The 18,048-nt window shown below is 58.9% G+C and overlaps 1 protein-coding gene and 1 long non-coding RNA gene across 2 annotated transcripts; one reads left to right on the forward strand and one right to left on the reverse strand.

Annotated features, from left to right (window-relative positions):
* Positions 1-190: 190 nt before the first annotated feature.
* On the reverse strand, positions 191-15,586 carry EFHD2 (EF-hand domain family member D2). The gene is made up of 4 exons (XM_045548658.1): positions 15,209-15,586; positions 3,702-3,849; positions 2,610-2,744; positions 191-1,654 (listed from the first exon to the last, which is right to left on the reverse strand). Exons 1-4 carry the CDS (start codon positions 15,508-15,510, stop codon positions 1,523-1,525), a joined length of 717 nt encoding a protein of 238 aa, XP_045404614.1. The 5' UTR covers positions 15,511-15,586; the 3' UTR covers positions 191-1,522.
* Positions 15,587-15,683: 97 nt separating this feature from the next.
* Positions 15,684-17,004, forward strand: LOC123634745. Its single transcript, XR_006734000.1, has 2 exons — positions 15,684-15,750; positions 16,643-17,004. It is a non-coding gene; the product is annotated as an uncharacterized LOC123634745 (long non-coding RNA).
* Positions 17,005-18,048: the final 1,044 nt, after the last annotated feature.

Genomic DNA, 18,048 nt, shown 5'->3' on the forward strand with positions numbered 1-18,048 from the left:
ATGGCCCTGTCCCTGTCCCCTCCTTCCCTAGTCCCTCCCCTGCCCCACTAACCATCAAGAACCACACACACATAGGAATATAGAATTTTATCTTATTTTAGTTAAAAAAAATAATCGTACCACCGAATGAAGAAGTAGCTTTTTTTTTTTTTTGGGTGAGAAGGGAGGAAAAAAATAAAAAGCAAAAAGCCAAAAGGAAAAGAAAATTTTATATCCATCTGTATAAACATATCTGCTAAGGCAAACACAACCCAGGGCCAAGGCTGCGCCGGGCTCAGTCCCTCCTCAATTCGGCAGATTCTAAGGCCAAAAAAATAAAACCTCTGCAAGTCCAACAGAGCTCCACAGACTCCTGGGGCATTTTACTAAAATAAAGAGTTATTGAGCTTAAAAAGCAGTGACGCTGTTATGACACACACTGAAGGTTGCATAACTGTGGCCTCGAGGGCCGTGCACTTGTTTGGACTGGGTGACGGTCACGGCTTCACGACACAGCAACGGACACACACACACACACACGTGAGCAAGCACACGGGGCGCTGCGGCAGAACCGGGCCGGCGGCACGGGGGGGCTGGGGTCCCCATGCCACCTCGGGGTGGGCATGGCAGGCAGGTCCCGTCGCTGGTGACAAGGCGGTGGACATCGCTTGGGGAGGCAGGCGTCAGAGGGCCGAGCAGGGCCCTGCCGCCGCCTGGTGCATGCAAACACGCTTAAAGCACTTCTTGGGCACTTCCAGGGCAATCAACGTGAAGCTCTGGTTTCCTTCCCTGCGAAGGCCCCGAGTCCTCCTCCCACCCTACTCTCTCCAGGGCCCCTTGCGACCCTCAGGGAGTTCGGGGGGGGCGGTGCTAGGGGAGGTGTCTCTGCCCCCCAGAGCGTTCCTTGCCCACGATTCCATGGCATGCCCGACAGAGGGTGGGCCCGTGAGGTAGATCGGCACAGCTGCCCTCACCCTGCCTGGCTGGGCCCCAGAGACCTGGGGTCTCCACGTCAGCATGGGGTGGTCCCTTCACCAAAACAGCCCCCGCCATTCTAGCAGACAGAGGAGGCAGAGGCAGGAGAAAAGGTCCTGGGGTGGGGCCCCCTCGTGTCCCGCTCCATGGGGGTGGCCCCGACTCTTTCCATCTCTGAGGGCCCCGGCGGCAGTGCAGCCCGCTGACCGAGGGCAGGTGGCCCCTGGGCACGGCGGAGCGGGGGTGGAGGGCAGACCCACAGGGCGGGGAGGGGCCCAGGGCCCCGGAGCTGGGCCCGGAGCAGCGCGGGAGCAGGCAGCAGGGGCAGAGCCGCGGGGGTGGCCAGGGAGGGCCGGGCAGGGAGCCAGCGCTGGTGTCGGCCTCAGGAACAGTGGGAGGGAGCAGGGAGCAGCCAGGCCACCTCTGGGAGACCCCTCAACTGGCCCCGGTCACAGGATGTTTAGGTTTTTAGCAGTGGTCCCGTGAGACAGGGCGAGGGCTCAGGCTCGGCCTCCAGCGCCCGCCCTTGCCCGCGGGGCCGGCCCAGGTAGACGCGGCCGCAGCCCGGCTACTTGAAGGTGGACTGCAGCTCCCTGAAGGCAGCCTTGCGCTGCTTCATCTCCTCCGCCTGCTTCTTCCTCTCCTCCTGCTCCGCCTTGATCTCCTCCTCGAAGCGGCTGGACTCGTTGATGGCCTGGACCTGCGGGGGCGTTGGGGTGGGGGGTCAGGGCCGACGGGGGTCTCTGTGCTAAGGCTGCTCTCTCTGGGGTCCCTTCGGGCCCAGGCTCGTCCCGCCAGGCAACGCGCTGCTCTGGCCCTGGGCCAGGCACTTCATTCCCCTCTCAGGCTCAGTGTCTCCACTTAGACCTTGGTGCCCAATGCCCCTGACCTCGGGGACTCCTTGTGGGGACCGACAGAGATGATGTACAGTCAGTGGCTGGGCAGAGCCGGTGTCCTGCCAGTGGGGCCCCTGCTGCTGCCTCTGGCTGTATCCTGTTTCCCATCTGGGGAGCCCGGCCGCACACCCCGTTCCACTGAGGAACCCCGACAGGTACATCAACGCTTGGAAGGCCAGAGGGAGGCAGAGGCGGCCTCTGGAAGGAATATTCTTAGCTCAAGGTGGAAAGAGGGAGAAACGAGGAAAGGTGGGTGCCCAGGGCCCTGGGTAGGCAGGACCCAGGAGACACTAGACCATACTTGTCCCCTCCACCTAAACATGTGCTGAAAGGGGAGGGTGTTGTGCATGCAGGTGGCCTCTGGGTCCCCCATGCTTCCTCCAGACTGTGGCTGGCAGGGACAGTGTCTCCGAGGGGCCCTGGGGAGCCTGTGCCGTTTCAGGGTCTGTGCTGCTCCCTCCTTAGGGCCAGTCCTTTGGGGTAGCACTCAGTGTGCCAAGATGTCCCTGTCCCCTCTTCAAGATACACACCCCTCACCTACCCCTCTGGCAGGTGAGAAAGGGGCGGCTGGGAAGGTTCACAGCCTGGAACGGAGGGGACAGAAGCCAGGGGTGCTGAGGGCCTTGCCTGGCCCAGCAGGTATCAGCTCCCATCTGTCTGCAGCCTCAGCAGGGACAGGAAGGGGACGTGTTAACCCTCGAGCCGACCCAGGGGCCCCTGTCCTTGAGCTGGGGTCAGGGCACCCCTCGGGCTCCTCACCTTGGCCTCAAAGAAGCTCTTGGCCCCCTTGACGCCCTCGCTGGAGACGTCGATCTCGGAGAGGCGCGCCAGCACGCAGAGCCCACTGTCCTCCTGCAGCTCCCCAGCCGCTGCCTTGCGGAAGATCAGGAGGAACTGCAGGGGAGGGGCAGGCGGTGTGAGCGGGGAGGGAGGGGAGCCAAGTCCCTGGGCACAGCCAGGCCCAGCCTCAGGCTGCCCCTGGAGAAAGGGACGGGGAGCCAGAGAGCCGGGTCTCCCTCTCGGGTCCTCGCCCTCTCGGGGCCTCCACTTGCCCGTCTGCGTAACGGGAGGTCGGGTGACTCAGCTCCTGCCTGCCAGGATCCTGGGATACCACGGCCCGGCTCCTTCCCCATCCAACTCCCGACAACACGGCTGCAACCTACCTACCTCTTTTCCTTCTCTCCCACGGCTCCCCAATCTGCTGCGTAACTCTATTTATTGAGTCCTAAAGCTACTAGGATTGAGTCCGTTTTGCAGAAGGAGGAAGGCTCAAGAGGCAGTAAAAGACTTACCCAAAGCCCTGGAGCCAGAAAGTACCAGAAGGACTTGAACCTGTGTCCTCTGACTCCAAACTGTTACCCTGTACGGCCCACACCTCCCTCCCAGCCACCTCTCCCCTCCACCGGCCCCTGCCACCTCTCCCCTTCCCCGCCTCCCTCCTGCTCACTCTCCCAGGGCCTGCTAGAGCCTGTGCTGCCCGGGCCCAGCACCGGCCTTCAGCCTCCTCTTCCTCCCCCTAGAGGAGGCCTGTGCACAGCTCGTGTCAGAGTGACATCCCGAGCCTGAAGTCACCAGCACTGTGCCTGCTGCCTCTCTTCCCCCGAAACATAGCATTGTTAGTTCCCTCTTTGGTGTCTGCCCCTCTGTGCACCAGGACCCTCGGGGCCCCTTCCGTGTGCCCCAGAGCCTGCTCTACCGGCCCTCTGCAGCCTTGCTCACCAGGCACCAGCCAGTCACAGCCGGCTGTTCAATGACAGTGTCATTCAGTGACAAAGGGGGGTGAGTCTCTCCCTGGCCACCACATCCTCAGGTGTAGCCCCCGATGGGGACTGGGGCTGGGGCAGGGCTCACCTCCCGGAAGCTGAGTTTGCTGTCAAAGTCCTCATCCACCTCCTTGATCATGTTTTTCAGGCCCAGGTGGGTCTGGGGGGCCCCAAGTTTCTCCATCATGAGCTTTAGCTCCATCAGGTCGATGAAGCCGTCCCGCCCGGCATCATACCTGTGGGTGCAGAGAGAGAGGCCTAAGGACATCTTGGCACACCTCATACCTGACCAGACAGAGAGTTCACAGCCTGAGTGCAAGGAGCCCGGGGGCTCAGCGGGCATCTCCCACCAGCCATGTCATCCTGTCACAGATGGAAGGGACCTCAGCCCACGTAGAGTTCTGATACATGGCTCCACTTCTGCTTGGTTTCCTCTGATGATGGGGAACTCACCACGTGGCCTGGCAGCCCCCTGCATGTTGAACTTTTGGGCAAGCCTGTGCACAAGGATGCTGAAATCACAGCCTTCCCGTACTGACTGTGACGTGGACGAGCAGCGAGAAGGAATTCACGACACCATGGGGGTTGTGGACCCGGCTCCGAGGTCAGCACGCATTGACCATCTCCAGGACAGGCTGGTATACCAGCGTCTCCACGGGGACTTGGGGGACATCTCACCCCCACCCTGGGTGGCAGAGCCTTGCGTGCAAGGGCAGGGTTTCTCAACCTCAGACTGTTAACATTTTGGACAGGATAATTCCTTGCTGTGTGTGCGGGGCGAGGGGCGGCTGTCCTGTGCATTGCAGGGTGTTTAGAGAAGCATCCCTCCTAAGAGTGACAGCCAAAAATGTCTCCCAGACATCACCCAATGTCTCCTGGGGGGCAAAAGCATTCCCAGGTGAGAAGCGCGGGGACAGTGGGTACGACATGGGTACGGAAGGCAGCCTCCTTCTGTGCAGAAAATGCCTCTTCTCACTTGGCACCCTCCACCCTGGGGTGTCTACTTCATGCCCAGCTTATGCTAGATACTGGGGGGAGGGTAAAAAGCACATAGTAGGTGCTCAAAAAGTGTTGAGTGAATAAATAATACACGAATGAACGGAGGGCCGTCTAAGACAGGGTCTCTGCCTTTGTTGAGTGCATGTTCAGGAAGGAGGCGGAAAGCAGGGCCAGAGGTCGCGGGGGAGGCCTGGTGTGTTCAGGGAACAGCGAGCAGGGTGCCTGCAGGGACTGGCGGAGATCCGGCTGGGCAGCTGATAACAAGCCTCTGCCCTGCACACGGAAGTTCTTTCTTCAGCCACCAATGGCCTGGCAGTCAGGGACGGGGTGAGGGACAGGGTTGAAATGTCCCTCTTGACTGGCCTCCAGGCCCATCCCCCGACTGGGAGCTGCCACTGGTGCCTGGAGCACACAGCTTGGTGGGCGGAGGTTGTCTATGCGGCCCAGCCATCTTTATCAGGCTAACCACGGCCCTTCAGGGTTGGTAAAACGGGTTTTTCTGCACCTAAAGAAGCCTTGTGCAGTCCCCAAGGCCTCAAGCTGGCTGAATGACAGTGTTGGTGACAGCAGTATGGCACAGAGGGGTTGAGTTCCAGAAACCTATGTCCTGGGGATTTGAGACGATACACAAACACACATTTCATTCCTGTGCCTTCTTCCAGCGCCCTTTGCCCTTCTCTAGCTATCCGCATTTTGAACATCCAATAGCAACCACTTACTGAAATCTGTCCTTGTGCCAGGAATTTTATTTTACTTAATCCTCATAATAACCTTATTTCACAACGGAGGCTCAGAGAGGTTAAGCTACCTGCCTAAGGTCACACAGCTAGCCACAAGGAAGGAGCTGGGCTTCCACCCCAGGTCTGTTGGGCTCATAAACCCACACATTTGCTCTGTGCCCAGCCCCTCCCCTACGTGTCCTGGGCTGCGGCAGAACACAGACATCTGCCTGGAGCGCTGAGGGGAGCATTTGTGCGAGGGGTATAAATAGTTCACGAGCAAGTGAGTCAGTGGTTGGAAGCCACGCGGCACAGGAAGGGTGGGTCTTGAGCACCCTGGAGGGAACACAGGGTCCTGAGGGCTTCTTGCCATCACGGGGCGAGGGCTGGGCTTAGGGCGGACGAGCCAGCTGTCCCTGTGGGCAGTGGCCACGGCTGGGGGTTAGAGGGTGTGGGACTCGGAGGGGCGGGCAGGCTGGAGCTCCCACAGTCCAGCCCCCACCCAGAGGGGCCCGTCTCTGGAGCCTGTGGGGCCGGGCGGCCGCTTAGCAAAGTGCTGGGCACACAAAGCTAGCTCCATAAAGGGCAGCTGCCACCACTAAAATGAGATTTAATTGCCTTTACTAAACTCCCAATATGCGCCAGGCATTTTCTCCTTACAACCCGTGTGCTCAGCAACCCTGGCCAGTCTGGATTACGGAAGGAGGGTTCAGACCCCAGCCCCGTGGTCCCCATGCCCTGCCCGCTCTGCCATCCCGCCAGCCTCTCTGAACCACGGCTTTATTTACTGCTCATGTGGACAGGTTTCTCCCGAAGCCGGGGGCAGCTCAGTTTCAGAGGAAGTGCAGATAAAGTATCCAAACTTGGACAGAAACTTGGGCTCCGGATGCCGCCGTCTCTGGCAGCTCCCCGGCCTGCCTGGGCCACAGCTCAGCCGCGGTTTGAACCACTGCCTGTATCAATCAAGGACCAATCAATTACGGGCGCTGGGCTCCATCCCAGGCAGGCTCTGGCCCCCAGGGGGCAATGCAAAGCCTGGCCACAGTGCCAACGAATTAATCACCAAGGGGAGGTGACAGAGGGCTGGGAGAGGCCAGGTGCTGGGGTAGGAGGTGGGGCTCCCAGAGGCGACCTTGCGGGGCTGTTCCCATGAGACTCCCGGGGAGCGGATATCTGCCGTGTGCCCTGGCTCTGACATGGTCTGAGGCAGGGGAGCAGCCAGTTTCTGGGGTTGACCTGATTGAAGATGGCCTTGAAGGTCTGTGCTGACATCAACTCCGCTGAGACCGACCTGGGTCCAAACCCAGCCCTGCCACCTGCTGGCTGGGTGAGCCTGGGCGAGTCACCTACACTGTGAACCTCAATTTCCCCATCGACATCGTGGAGGTGGAAGAACTCATCTCAGGACTGAGGCGAGGACTAAAAGAGTCGATACAAGCAGACCCTTAGCACAGACCCTGGCCCACAGCAAGCACTTAATACACACTAACTATCATAACAATAACCAGTTAATATCATCATTAATATCTACCTTTAAGATTACTAAAAGAGTAAATGAGATTACGGATATAAAATGCCTAACATATAGCAGGTGCATAAAACCTGTTAATTTCATTATAATAATAATAGCAGCTATTATGTCAAGAAGTTTTTATGTGCCAGGTGCTATGCTGAGTACTTTACAGATACAATGTAAAAAGGGTGCTGATACCAGGACTAATGATCCAATAAACACCGGCTTCTCCCACAGGCTCCAGTCCCGACAGGACAGGGCTCAGAGGAAAGGCTTGTTGTGGCCTGGCCTGGAGGCGGGGGTGGGCAAGATGACCCAGGGTCCCTCCAGCATCCCCCTCCTCTGAAGTCCCACTTCTCCTCTACTGGGCCTGATTTGAAGCTTTCCCTCCTCTGAGACGGGGGAAGTGACAAGGGGAGGCTGTCACCATGCCAGAAGTAGGGGAACGTCTGGCAACACGGGGGAGAAGTTCTAAGATGGCTGGAAACAGGCATCTCCCTGGCTGGGGAGGCCCTCCCACCACCAGCCCTCTTCCCTGAGCTGGAACTGAGGTTGCGGGAGGCTCAGAGGATCCAGGACAGAGAGCTCAGCCCACAAGATCCAGCCAGATAGCCTGGTCTCCCTGCTTCATATTATGCAGGGAAATTGGGGCCCAGAGTGGGCAGTGACCAGCCCAGGGTCACACAGCTGGTGGAATGCAGGATCCCAATATTCCTCTCTCTTCTTCCTGTTCCCAAGGAGGGGCCCACAGTCTCAAGCTTGCAGGAACGGGGGAGGCTGGGCTGGGAGACCTGCTTGGGGCCTCCCTGGTGAGGCCAATTCTGTTTGGCAGGACCAGCAGCAAAGCGCACGGGCTGGGAGCTCAGCACTTTTCTCCAGCACCGGAGGGAGGTTGCGGGGCCTGGCACCATGCCCACATTCCTACCCGCCTCCCCCTGAATAGTTCTCACCAGGGAGGGCTCAGCAGCTGCTGCCCTGGATGCTGGTGACAAAATCCCCTCCCATTCCCCCCTTGAAAGTGGAGCGGCCGGCTGCCACCCAGGGCTGAGCACAGTCTCACCCAGCTGGCTGCTTCCCCACCCCCAGCTCTGAGAACCAGGACTGTGGGGGCGGGCAGGCAGTGGCTGGCTCCAACAGCGTGTAGTATCAGTGGCCTGGCCTTGCACCCAGGGCCTGTCCCCGATTCCTAACAATATTATCATTACTGACTACGCTTTGCCGAGCACCTACTATATGCCAGGCACTATGCCAAGTGTTTTGCATCAAATCCTCACAAAAAATCTCGAAGCAGGCGCAAACATCCCTATCGAACAGATGAGGAGAATGAGGCTCAGAGAAGCTGTGACTCGGCCCAGGTCACAGGTGACAAGGGTGTCGCTAGGATCTGAACCAGGCCTGATCGGAAACGTGTGCTCTTAATGACTGTGCTGTGTCCTGATGCCTGTCAGGACGCATCTAGAGAACTTCAGGGTTGACAGGGATATTGGAGGTCATCTCATTTAGCCCTTTGTGAGAGTCAGATTTCGATGCAATTTTGTTTGGTGTCTTGAACACCTCTGAGGACAGGAAGCTCACTGCTTCCCTAAGGCAGCCCATCTTGGCTTTGGAACTATTAGGAAGTTGCTCTGTGCTCGTCCCCATCCTTACCCGAAGCTGTGCTGTGCAGTCTGATGGCAGAAGGAAGCAGAGTCGTTACAGCCACCGCACAGGGGAGGGTGGGAGCACAGGGGACCCCAGTTCTGTCCCTGACTCCCACCACAGGCCCTCTCGGCATGTGGGGCCTAGGAGGACAGACAGCTGGACAGAGTGGTGTTTACGGGCTCCCGAGCCCCCCAGGCCCCCCGGCTTTGGACTTAGCCGTGCCAGTTCCTGCACGCCCCCAGCCCAGATGCCTGACTCACGAGGGAAAGGCCCGTAGCACCACTTTCTCCAGTTCTATCTGTGGGATCTCACACTTGATCTGGGCCCTGTGTCAGCCAAGTGTGTGTGGGGGGGCGGAGAACACAAGTGTGACAAGTGTGTGGTGCTCAGGGCTTCCTGTGGCTCTTCAGCGAGTTGGGGGATCATGTGGTGCTGGGGGCTGTCAGGGCTCGGGGACAATCCTGACCTCAAGTTCAACACCTCTTGATTATCCCCGGCTGCCGGGGGCATCTCCTTCTACGTGCAGCGTCTCCGGCCGGCTCCCCTGCACTGCCTCCTTCCCTTCTTGCCCTTGGCAGTCATTATTGTTAGGAAGTGATTATAAAGAACATTTATTGAATGTCCAATATAAGCCAGTGTTTGTAATGTAACTTAATCTTTACTCCATTCATCTTAGCCCCTTACAGCTCAGACCAAGTAACCGGCCTGAGGTCAACCTCGGGCAAGTGGCGGGGAGATGGCTGTGGGGTGGCCTAGTGCGTCTAAAACGTCCCTGTCTGGGGTGGGGCCTGAGCATCTGCATTTCTAACACCTTCTGCTGATGCACGGGCCACTGTAAGGGTACAGGGGACTTGGAGCCAGACAGTCCCAGGTTCAAATCCTGCCTCTGTCCCCACTAGCTGTGTGACTTTGGACAACTCATGTAAACCTTACAAGACCCAGTCTCCTTATCTGTAGAATGGGTGCTGATAATCTTGCAGGACGTTAAGAAAGGACTGAACAGGAGGCAACGTGCCTGGAATGGGGCAGCGACACTGGTCCTCCCAATCAGACACATGGCCAGGTGCTGGGAAGGCCTGCTCAGAGTTCAGGAATCCCGGGGCCCTGACTCCCGTCTAGACACACCTGTCTGGCACTGAACCTGCTTCTCTGCTGTCCTTGGAAAGCGGAAGTTAGCCAAGGAGAAGGCTGCTCCTCAGTCAGAGGAAACTCAGCCGCTAGAGGATGTGGGGACTGTCCCTGCTGAGGCTGCAAAGTGCCTCTGCCTCTGCTGGCTGGGCTGGCCTTGCAGAAAGGGCCTCTGACCTCCCCAGAGGCAGCAGGGCCCTGTGTCCCTGAGCCTGAACTCTTAGGGAGCCGAGAGCCAAAGAGGAACCAAAAGTCCACGTGGGGCGAAGGGAGATGACTCAGACGCCACTGCAGAGGCGAGGTGGGAGGAACAGAGAGTGGGGACTGAGGTCGGGAAATGCCCTCCCTGGGGCTGCGGGGTATCCGCCCCCCAAAAGCCAGACTCTCGGCTGCTGCAGGCAAAGGACCCAACCTCCCCACCTCTCATGGGGGGTTTCCTCCTAAAGCTCTGGGAGCCCCCCTCCCCCAACCATAAACACTGCTTCGCTCCGCCTCTAGGGACCCCCTGCAGGTAGACTTGGTTCTAATCCCGCCACTGCCACTTATAATCTTGGACAAGTGACTCAACCTCCTTGAGCCTCAGTTTCCTCATCTGTCAAATGGGGATGATAATAGCAGCCACCTCACTGTGCTGGTGTGAGGATTAAATTCAATTCCCTAATAATACACATAGGCTCCCTCAGGAATGGCTGGAACTGGTGGCTCCATTTAAGAAGCAGGGGGCACAGAGGCAGGGGGCTGGCTGCAGACAGCGCGTCAGCACGGTGTCCCTCCCGAGTGCTTTCAGTCTCACGGTGTAAAGAAAGAAAGGAACCTTCCGTTGCTAGGTCTGGGGGCCCACCCTCTCCACCCCAACCCCCTACACGTCACTGCTCTACATGAGACTTTAAGCCTCTTAAGGGCAGGAACCTGATCCTTCATTCAATTCTCCGGAACTTGCATGTAGCAGAAACTTAAAACATCTGTTGGAGGAATGATCATGAGTGGATCTTCATGTTTTTCAAAAACATCATCCGTCATGTGCACGGCCCACAGAACAGACACCAGGATGGCTGTTTACAAAGGCTCAGGGCTCTCCACACCGAATCCTCAGAACTTCACCCCGGGTAGTTTCTTTAGCCCCAGGGGAATCTGGGGCTCAGAGAAGCTGAGTACCCTGCCTAGAGTCACCCAGCTGGGCAGTGGCATTCTGGCACCCCAGCCTTGCCACCCTCCAGAGCTGCTGTTTGCTCTTCCCTTTCTTCTGCCACCTGCCTTCCGCATCACTGGGGATAATGAATTCGTGTCTCCCTTCCTGTCATTCACAAAGCCACATGCAGCTGTCAGAGCGGCTGTTCAGCAGGACAGGAGGGTTCTCACACTAGGTCCTGTCACTCTGGCCCAAAGCAGAGGGTTGGGTGCCAGTCCGGCAGGCCCGGAAGCTCCACTGGGGGTTCGTGGAGGCCAGTGGCTGCTGTGGGCCCCCCTCCAGGCAGCCCACGACCACTGCCAGGGCCCTGCTAGGGGCCAGGAGAGGGTGTATGTTGAGCTGGGGATGATGGTGGCGACAGTAGCTTAGTAACCACTCTGTGCCAAGCACCGGGCTGAGCCCTTTACAACAACCCTGTGGGGTGGGTCCTACTAGCATCCCCGCTCTGGGGTGGGGAACAGAGGCCCAGAAAGTTCCTGTGACTTGCTCCAGGGCCCACAGCTGGGATTCAAACCCAGGGCGGCAGACTCCCAAGCCCCTGCCAGACTGCTTCTGGGAAGGACTCCTGGTAGAGGGGCCCTGAGTGACAGGGGTCTGAAGAGATACCCTGGGGGCAGAGCAGGTGGGAAGGAAGGGAGGGGAGGGCGGGAGGCCTTAGGAGCTTGTGAAGGCAAGAGCCGGACAGCAGGAAAGGGGAGCCTCCCTCCCAGACGCAAAGTCACAAGACAACGCAGCTGGGGATGAGGTGGGGACGGGCGGCAAGGCTGGGCAAGACAGGAACTAGGGCATCCTCCTCAGATTCCAGGCTGCCTTCCTTTCCGGCAGGTCTCGGCTTACAAAACCCTCCAGAGCCCCACCTAGGCTGTTGTCAGCCCCAGGGGGCGGGGAGGGGGGGCACCCTTGAGCTCAGAGGTGATGGACGTGGGGAGGGTGCACTGAGTCCGGGCTCCATGACGCGGCGCCTCCTGTGCCCGGTGCTGGGCCAGAACGCCACGCACGTCACCGCCTCTGAGCCCCACTCTGAGAAGCGGGCACCACTCTCTCCACTGTACAAGGATGCTCTGATTGGGCTGCTGAGAAGCTCCCTGTGACCCTGAGCAAGTCACTACCTCTTTCTGGGTCTTAGTTTCCTCTTCTGTAAAATGGGCAGAGGGGTTGGAGTCAACCCGCAAGGTCTCTCCCAGGAGGAACTGTGAGGCTGTGAGTGTGAGGTCGGTGATGGCGGGGAGCTGGTCTACCTTCCCTCCATCCCCTGTGCTGAATCCACACTGAATGGATGCACCAGAAGGCCCTGGAAGGCAGTTCTGACATCCAGAGGGCTCAGGACCTCTCAGACATAAGAAGGTCAGAGCCGAAAGACCTCTGGGAATCCTCAGATACAGCCTGCCCCTTTTACAGAAGGGCAAACTGAGGCCCAGGGAGGGCCAGCAGGCTGGGACGGATGCCCAGCTTCCTAGCTCCTGGCCGCCAAGGAAAGGCCAGCTCTCAGTTCTCCGTCTGGCCTCCCAGTGTCCTGCACTCTGCTTTGCTGAGGAGCTTCCCAGGGGGGCAGTCTCCCTCCTCCCCGCCCTCCGCTCTCGGAAGAGCCCTGGCTCCGATGCCCTGGCTGTGATCCCCGGGCCCTGCTTGGACCCAGGAGGCTACAGCCCCACTGGGGCAGCGGAAGCAGAACGGGGGTTTTGTCCTCCACGAGAGCCCGTCTGCTGGCTGTGCACAGCCAGGACTGGTGGGGCCGGCCCGCCGGCACAGTAAGGCCTTGTTTCTTTGAATACAAAATCTGCAGCTTTTCACCCTGGCCCGGGCCCCCGGCAGGCGGCACTTCCTTCCCTAGAGGTCCAGCTTCCTGGCCCGCTGGTGTCCCACCCTCCAACACCCCAGCAGGCAGTCCTGGTGCCAAGAGGTGGCTGGAGGGTTTGGCTCCCCCTATTCTCCATCCAGGTACCCCTTGTCACGCTGGCACCCAAACCAGCCTGTGTAAAGCGAGCCAGCCTTGCACACGCAGCTTTAAGCCCATTCCCCAGCCGCACCCCTTCCGACCAAACTCAGCCTCCCAAGTCCTGCTCTGGGGTGTCTGATTCTCCTAAAACAGCTCTACCTTTTTTGGGAGTGTGTGTAGGGGCAGGTAGGAATGGAAGCCCACGAGAAGGAGGGCTCTGGGGCAAAGAAGAAAGTGGGGCTGGTGGCGGGTATGCAAGGTGGAAAATCTGCCACGAACACGGAAGGGGGCGTTGGAGTGTTTTCTGATGGAAAGCCTAGAAGGGAAGAACATGGGTTTTGGAGTCACAGACCTGGGTTCGAATCCTGGCTCTATCATTTTCTAGCTGTGTGGTTTTGGCAAGTTACTTAACTTCTCTGTGCCCGGACTCCTATCTGCACGTTGGTGAGGAAGACGCTATGTCGTGGGCTGTGTGGGAGGATGTGATAAGCTCCTCAGTGCCTCGGCACTGTCAACACAGGGATCTCTGTCCTTTAGAGTCACCTCTGCACTCGCCCGCAGGACAGACTCTACAAGGAAGTTCCAGACAGTGATCCACGCCTGTCCCTGCGCCCAGGGGGCTTTCCAGCCATTCTTCCCGGAATCTTGGAAATCCTGCTCTGCCAACCCGGTCGGTCTTTGGCTGGGAGGAAAGTTTGGAAGAACTTTGACCGAGACCCTGCAGTCAAAGAGGTGGGCTCCTCAGGGCCCTGGGGCTTCTGCGGAGAGGTCCAGAGGCGGGTTAGGGCAGGGACTGACCCCTGGGAAAGTGTGGGCTCCCCAGCCACCCAGGTCTGGGACCTAACAATCTCTTCCCCTGCACTGGGGCCAAATGCAGAAGCTGCAGCAAGTGGTGAGAAGTGGGACAGGGGCTTTCTCAAGCTGTGGGGTTGCAAAACGCCCCTTCCTGGGCTTCCTGCTTGAGGCCTGGGTGCTGACAGCCGTCTGTGGCTGAGGCTGACACCCTCGGCATGCCCCCGACTTCCTGTCCAGCCAAGGTGACTCCGGCCTTGTCACAGCCGTCTTTCCGCCTTGGGCTGCCTGTGCCTGCCAGGCTGGACCTCCCGACTCTCCAACCCAAGACAGCCTCAGGATGGTTCTGTCCCCATCCAATCCACCCCAGACCAGCACCTCTGGGCTGCTCCCTCTCTGGGAGCCGGGGGCAGGCAGGGCGGTGTGGAAGGGGAGGTGGGGAAGGGCAGGAAGGGTGTGGAAGGGAGGTGACTGGGCACCTTCACCACCCCCTGGCACAACCATGGCTGGGACAGTGAGGTCAATCATCTCAGTGCCAACAGGGTGGGACCCAGGGGTGGACCAGAAGGGGAGCTGCGGCCTTCTCTCCCTAGTGGCTCCACAGAGATAGTAAGTTTGTTTCTTTTTGGAGGGGAGGGCCGGCCCACAGGCCTGGGGGTGCCTGTCTGACCCCGTGAGAACACAGTGTGTAGCATCATACCGAACAGAGGGTAGGGGTGGGAGTGACTGGGCAAGTCAGAGGGAGGGGTCTTTCTGGCTAGAGTGGGCGTAGGGCATCGGGGGTCCCACGGGGAGACGGGATGGCCTCTGACAGAATGCAGGGAGCAGTGGTTGCAAAGCTGCTGGGTGCAGGGGGTGGTCTGGGCAAGAGGAGGAGGTTGGACTTCTAAGGCCAGAGGGGACTCAGCCCTGTGGGGATGACCGGGTGGGTGGGGAGGGGTTTACATGCCTGTAGGGCCCCAGGGGTCCCTCTCTAGGGAGACCACTGTGGGTCAAGGCTTTGGGCCCTGGTGGAGGGCAAGGGTGGAAGGGGCCAGTATTTGCCACCCCCCCTTTACTATTCAGATGCTGAATAACTAGTGTGTGTGTGGGGGGTCTCTGCCCAGGACCCACCTTGAGGAGGAACTGAGACAAGCAGAGAAAACAAAAAGACCCCACAGAAAGGAATGTGGTTGACATGGGGTGCAGGGAGTGGTCACCCCAGAGAGGCACCAGGGGTGGGTGTCTTTGACCGAGGTGTGTTGGGGTGGGGGTGGGGAACCAGTAACTGGGTTGGGGAAGAAGGGAGGCCGCTGGGTCCTCAGTCTTGTGTGTGTGCTGAGGGGTGGTGGGGAAGGGTCACCAACAGGGCGCAGGTCCGGGTGCCCATGTGTGGGGGACTCGCGGGGGCTGGGGGTTATCTGGAAGGAGCCTCGGGGTCCCCCCTCCACGTGCGCGCCTATGGTGTACTGGGGGCTGCACCACCATGAGGAGGAGTCGCGTGCCAGGGGCCGGGCAGCCCAGACCCTTGTGTGTGGTGAGGTGGCGGGTCTCGATCCGGAAGGGGCTGCGGGGTCCCAACCCTGCTGTGTCGGGGTTCGGGGGCGCTGGGCCGGCGGCGGGGGTCCCGGGGCGGCGCGGGGTCCGGGGGCGGGGGTTCGGGGCCCGAGGCCGGGGCGCGGGGCGGGCGGGCACTCACTGCTTGAACATCTTCTCCATGTCCTTGATCTGCTTCCTGGAGAACTCCTTGAACTCGGTGTAGGGGTTGAAGACGCGGCGGCTGGGCGACTGGGGCTCGCCGATGCCCTGGTTGAGGTCGGCGCGCCGCAGCAGCTTGGCGCTCAGCTCGCCGTCCGCGCTGCCCAGCGCCTCGGCCGCCTCGTCGGGCGCCCCGGCCGCCGCCGCCCCGTTCAGCCCGGGCTGCTCGGCGGCCTCGCCGCCGCCCTCGCCCTCCATCTGCAGCCGCCGGCTCAGCTTGCTGGCCAGCTCGTCCGTGGCCATGGTGGCCCGCGCGGAGCTCGCCTCGGCCCGGCCCCTGCTCGCCGCGCCGCGCACCGCCGCCGGCCGCGCTCTTCCTCTTCCTGACACTCCCCGGCGCCGGGCGCCGCCCCCGGGGGTGGGACTTGTGTCCCCGGCGGGGACCGCCCGCCCCGCGCCCCGCCCCCCGAGCCAGCGCGTGATGTCCCTCCACCGCCGGGGCTCGGGTGGGCCGGGCGCTCCGAGCCCGCATCGTCTCCCCGCGTAAGACTGGGGGGCCCGTAAGAAGCCCTCCCCACCTTCGTCCCCTATGTGGCAGCTGAACAGGGGAGGTCGGGCTGGGGGCCGGGGCAGGACGGCAGAGGGGTTCCCCCTCCGCAGTTTGTGTTTGGGTCAGGGGCTGGGGGGCGCGTCCCCTCCAACCCCTTCCCTGGAATCCCCACGCCGTGAAGTCGTAATCCTGTGTCCGTGACACCCAGCCGGTTGCCATGGAGACGATTGGATGTTAAAGGCTGGCATTCTCAGTGAGGGTTGCCAGGGGTATGAAGAAGGTGGACCTGGTGAGCCGGAACCCCGGTTCGGATTGAGCCGTGGCTGCAGCTGCTGGCGTCTTTTGGAAAGGGATGGACCAGTAGCTGCGAGGGGGGGGCTTCGTCCCTGAGATGGGCACCCCCCCACCCCCCCGCACCCAGACCAGGGAGAGGGGAGGAAGGAAGAGGCTGGTCCTCTCCCCCTGGGCCCGCACCACGGCAGAGATGACTTGGCAGATCAGCGGCTGGGCCGGGGCTGTCGCCTGTGACTCTGCTTTAGGGGAACTGACAGGGAGATCGTGATGTTGCCGTTTTGATGGTGGCCCCAGAGGAGAGATGTCCTCCCCAAAGGCTTCTGAGACGCGACTGGGGGAAGAGTTCAGAGAAAATGTATCTCAGTGGTCCGGTCTGTCACCTTAAAACTGGAAAGCTGTGGACCCCCCCAACTGAAGATCCACTGGGGCGCTGGTTAATAATACAGATTCCCAGGCCCCAACCTGGGCAGACAAAACTGATCTCTGGGGCGGGACCCAGGAATCTGCATTTTAACAAGCACCCAGGAAAGGTCTGCTCACTGAAATTTGAGAATCCCTGATCTAGAAGGACTGCGTGTGTGTTCTCTGCAGTGTTAGGACGGTGTTGAGGACCCCCATGCAGAAACCGCTCCCACCAGCCAAGGCGGGGAGAAAAGATGGACGTGGGGGCTTAAAAACCAATGCTGGAGCAGAGAGCCCCCCCCTGGGAATGTGCAGCCAGCAGAGCCCCCCCGGGAATGTGCAGCCAGCAAGCTGTTCAGAGTGACTGCACAGGACGGACACTTAACTGACATTTGTCAATTTGCTGTGTTGAAGAACATTGCTGAACTAATTTGAAAGGCATTTTAAAAAGAAATTGAGGGAAAAAACCCTTCAAGATGCAGAAAATGTGAAATTTTCAATTACTTGTTTGTGAGGTTGTTTCTGAGTCCAGTAAAGAGGCTCAGCTTCGATGATTGTGTTTTTTTAAAGCTCAGAATTAAGTTCCTGTTAGTCTTGGGCAGTTCTGTCCAGCTACTTGCCAACGGCAGGTTTCCATGTCTGCCATATGTGGCTCTGAGGGACCCAACAGAAGTAAAATAACTTGTTATTTAATGAATGCAAAGGACTAGGGTGTAGACTGAAATGTTTGAAACGATGCCTGTAGATGTTGGGTTTGCCAAATTCTTAGTCTTTCTCACAAAGCAGCTAATTACTTTCAAAACTCTGGTAAGCCTCAATTTACCCAAATTTGTGATTTCTAATGGTTCGGCATGAAACAGGGCTGCCTTTATCGTGAAATGTTTTGCATCTGTTTGACATGGAAGCAAACCTAACAGGAGATTATGTGAGGGTTTTGCCTCCTTGGAAAAACAACTGACATATTTGTGAAAAACCTGGGCTTTGGGGTTGGTTTATTTGGACAGGCAGTACGTATTAAACTGCCAGGTCAATTACCTACTTGGCTGTGTGGACATAACCTTTGGGAAGGAGGGTGGGCTCCATGTCACCCAGGTAGGGGGATTCCTGTTCATTACCTATTATGTCTTATAAAAGGGCCACTGGACGCCAGAGCCTTGCTGCTATTAAACTCAGGCAGGGCTCAGGAAATGCTGCCCGGATGGGTGAGCCCTTTTCACACCTCTTGGGTTGGTTTTTCACGAGGTTTTCAGGGTTTGCAGAGCTCTGAGGCTCTGTGACCACAGGGCGACACCTCAAGCTGCCCAGTGCTCTGCCCTGTTTCAGAGGCCATGGACCCAGGCCCTGCCTATAGAGATGCCTGCTGATCTGTTCCAAAGCCAGAGATGCATGCTGGGGGCTACATTTTATTTGAACTTTTTTTTTTCTTTTGAGGCCATCAGACTTCAGGAAAAGCACTTTTTAGGGAATTGAAGAAGTAGTGAATGAAGGAAAAGCAGAGAAAACTGATGAGGCTTGATTGGAGGTGAAACTTCCAGGAAATATCAGTTGCCTCTTAATTAGAGGAAATCATTTTGAATGACCCTGAGTCATGTGCC

The sequence above is a fragment of the Lemur catta genome, chromosome 3, assembly GCF_020740605.2.
Source record: "Lemur catta isolate mLemCat1 chromosome 3, mLemCat1.pri, whole genome shotgun sequence".
Lineage (NCBI taxonomy): Eukaryota > Metazoa > Chordata > Mammalia > Primates > Lemuridae > Lemur > Lemur catta.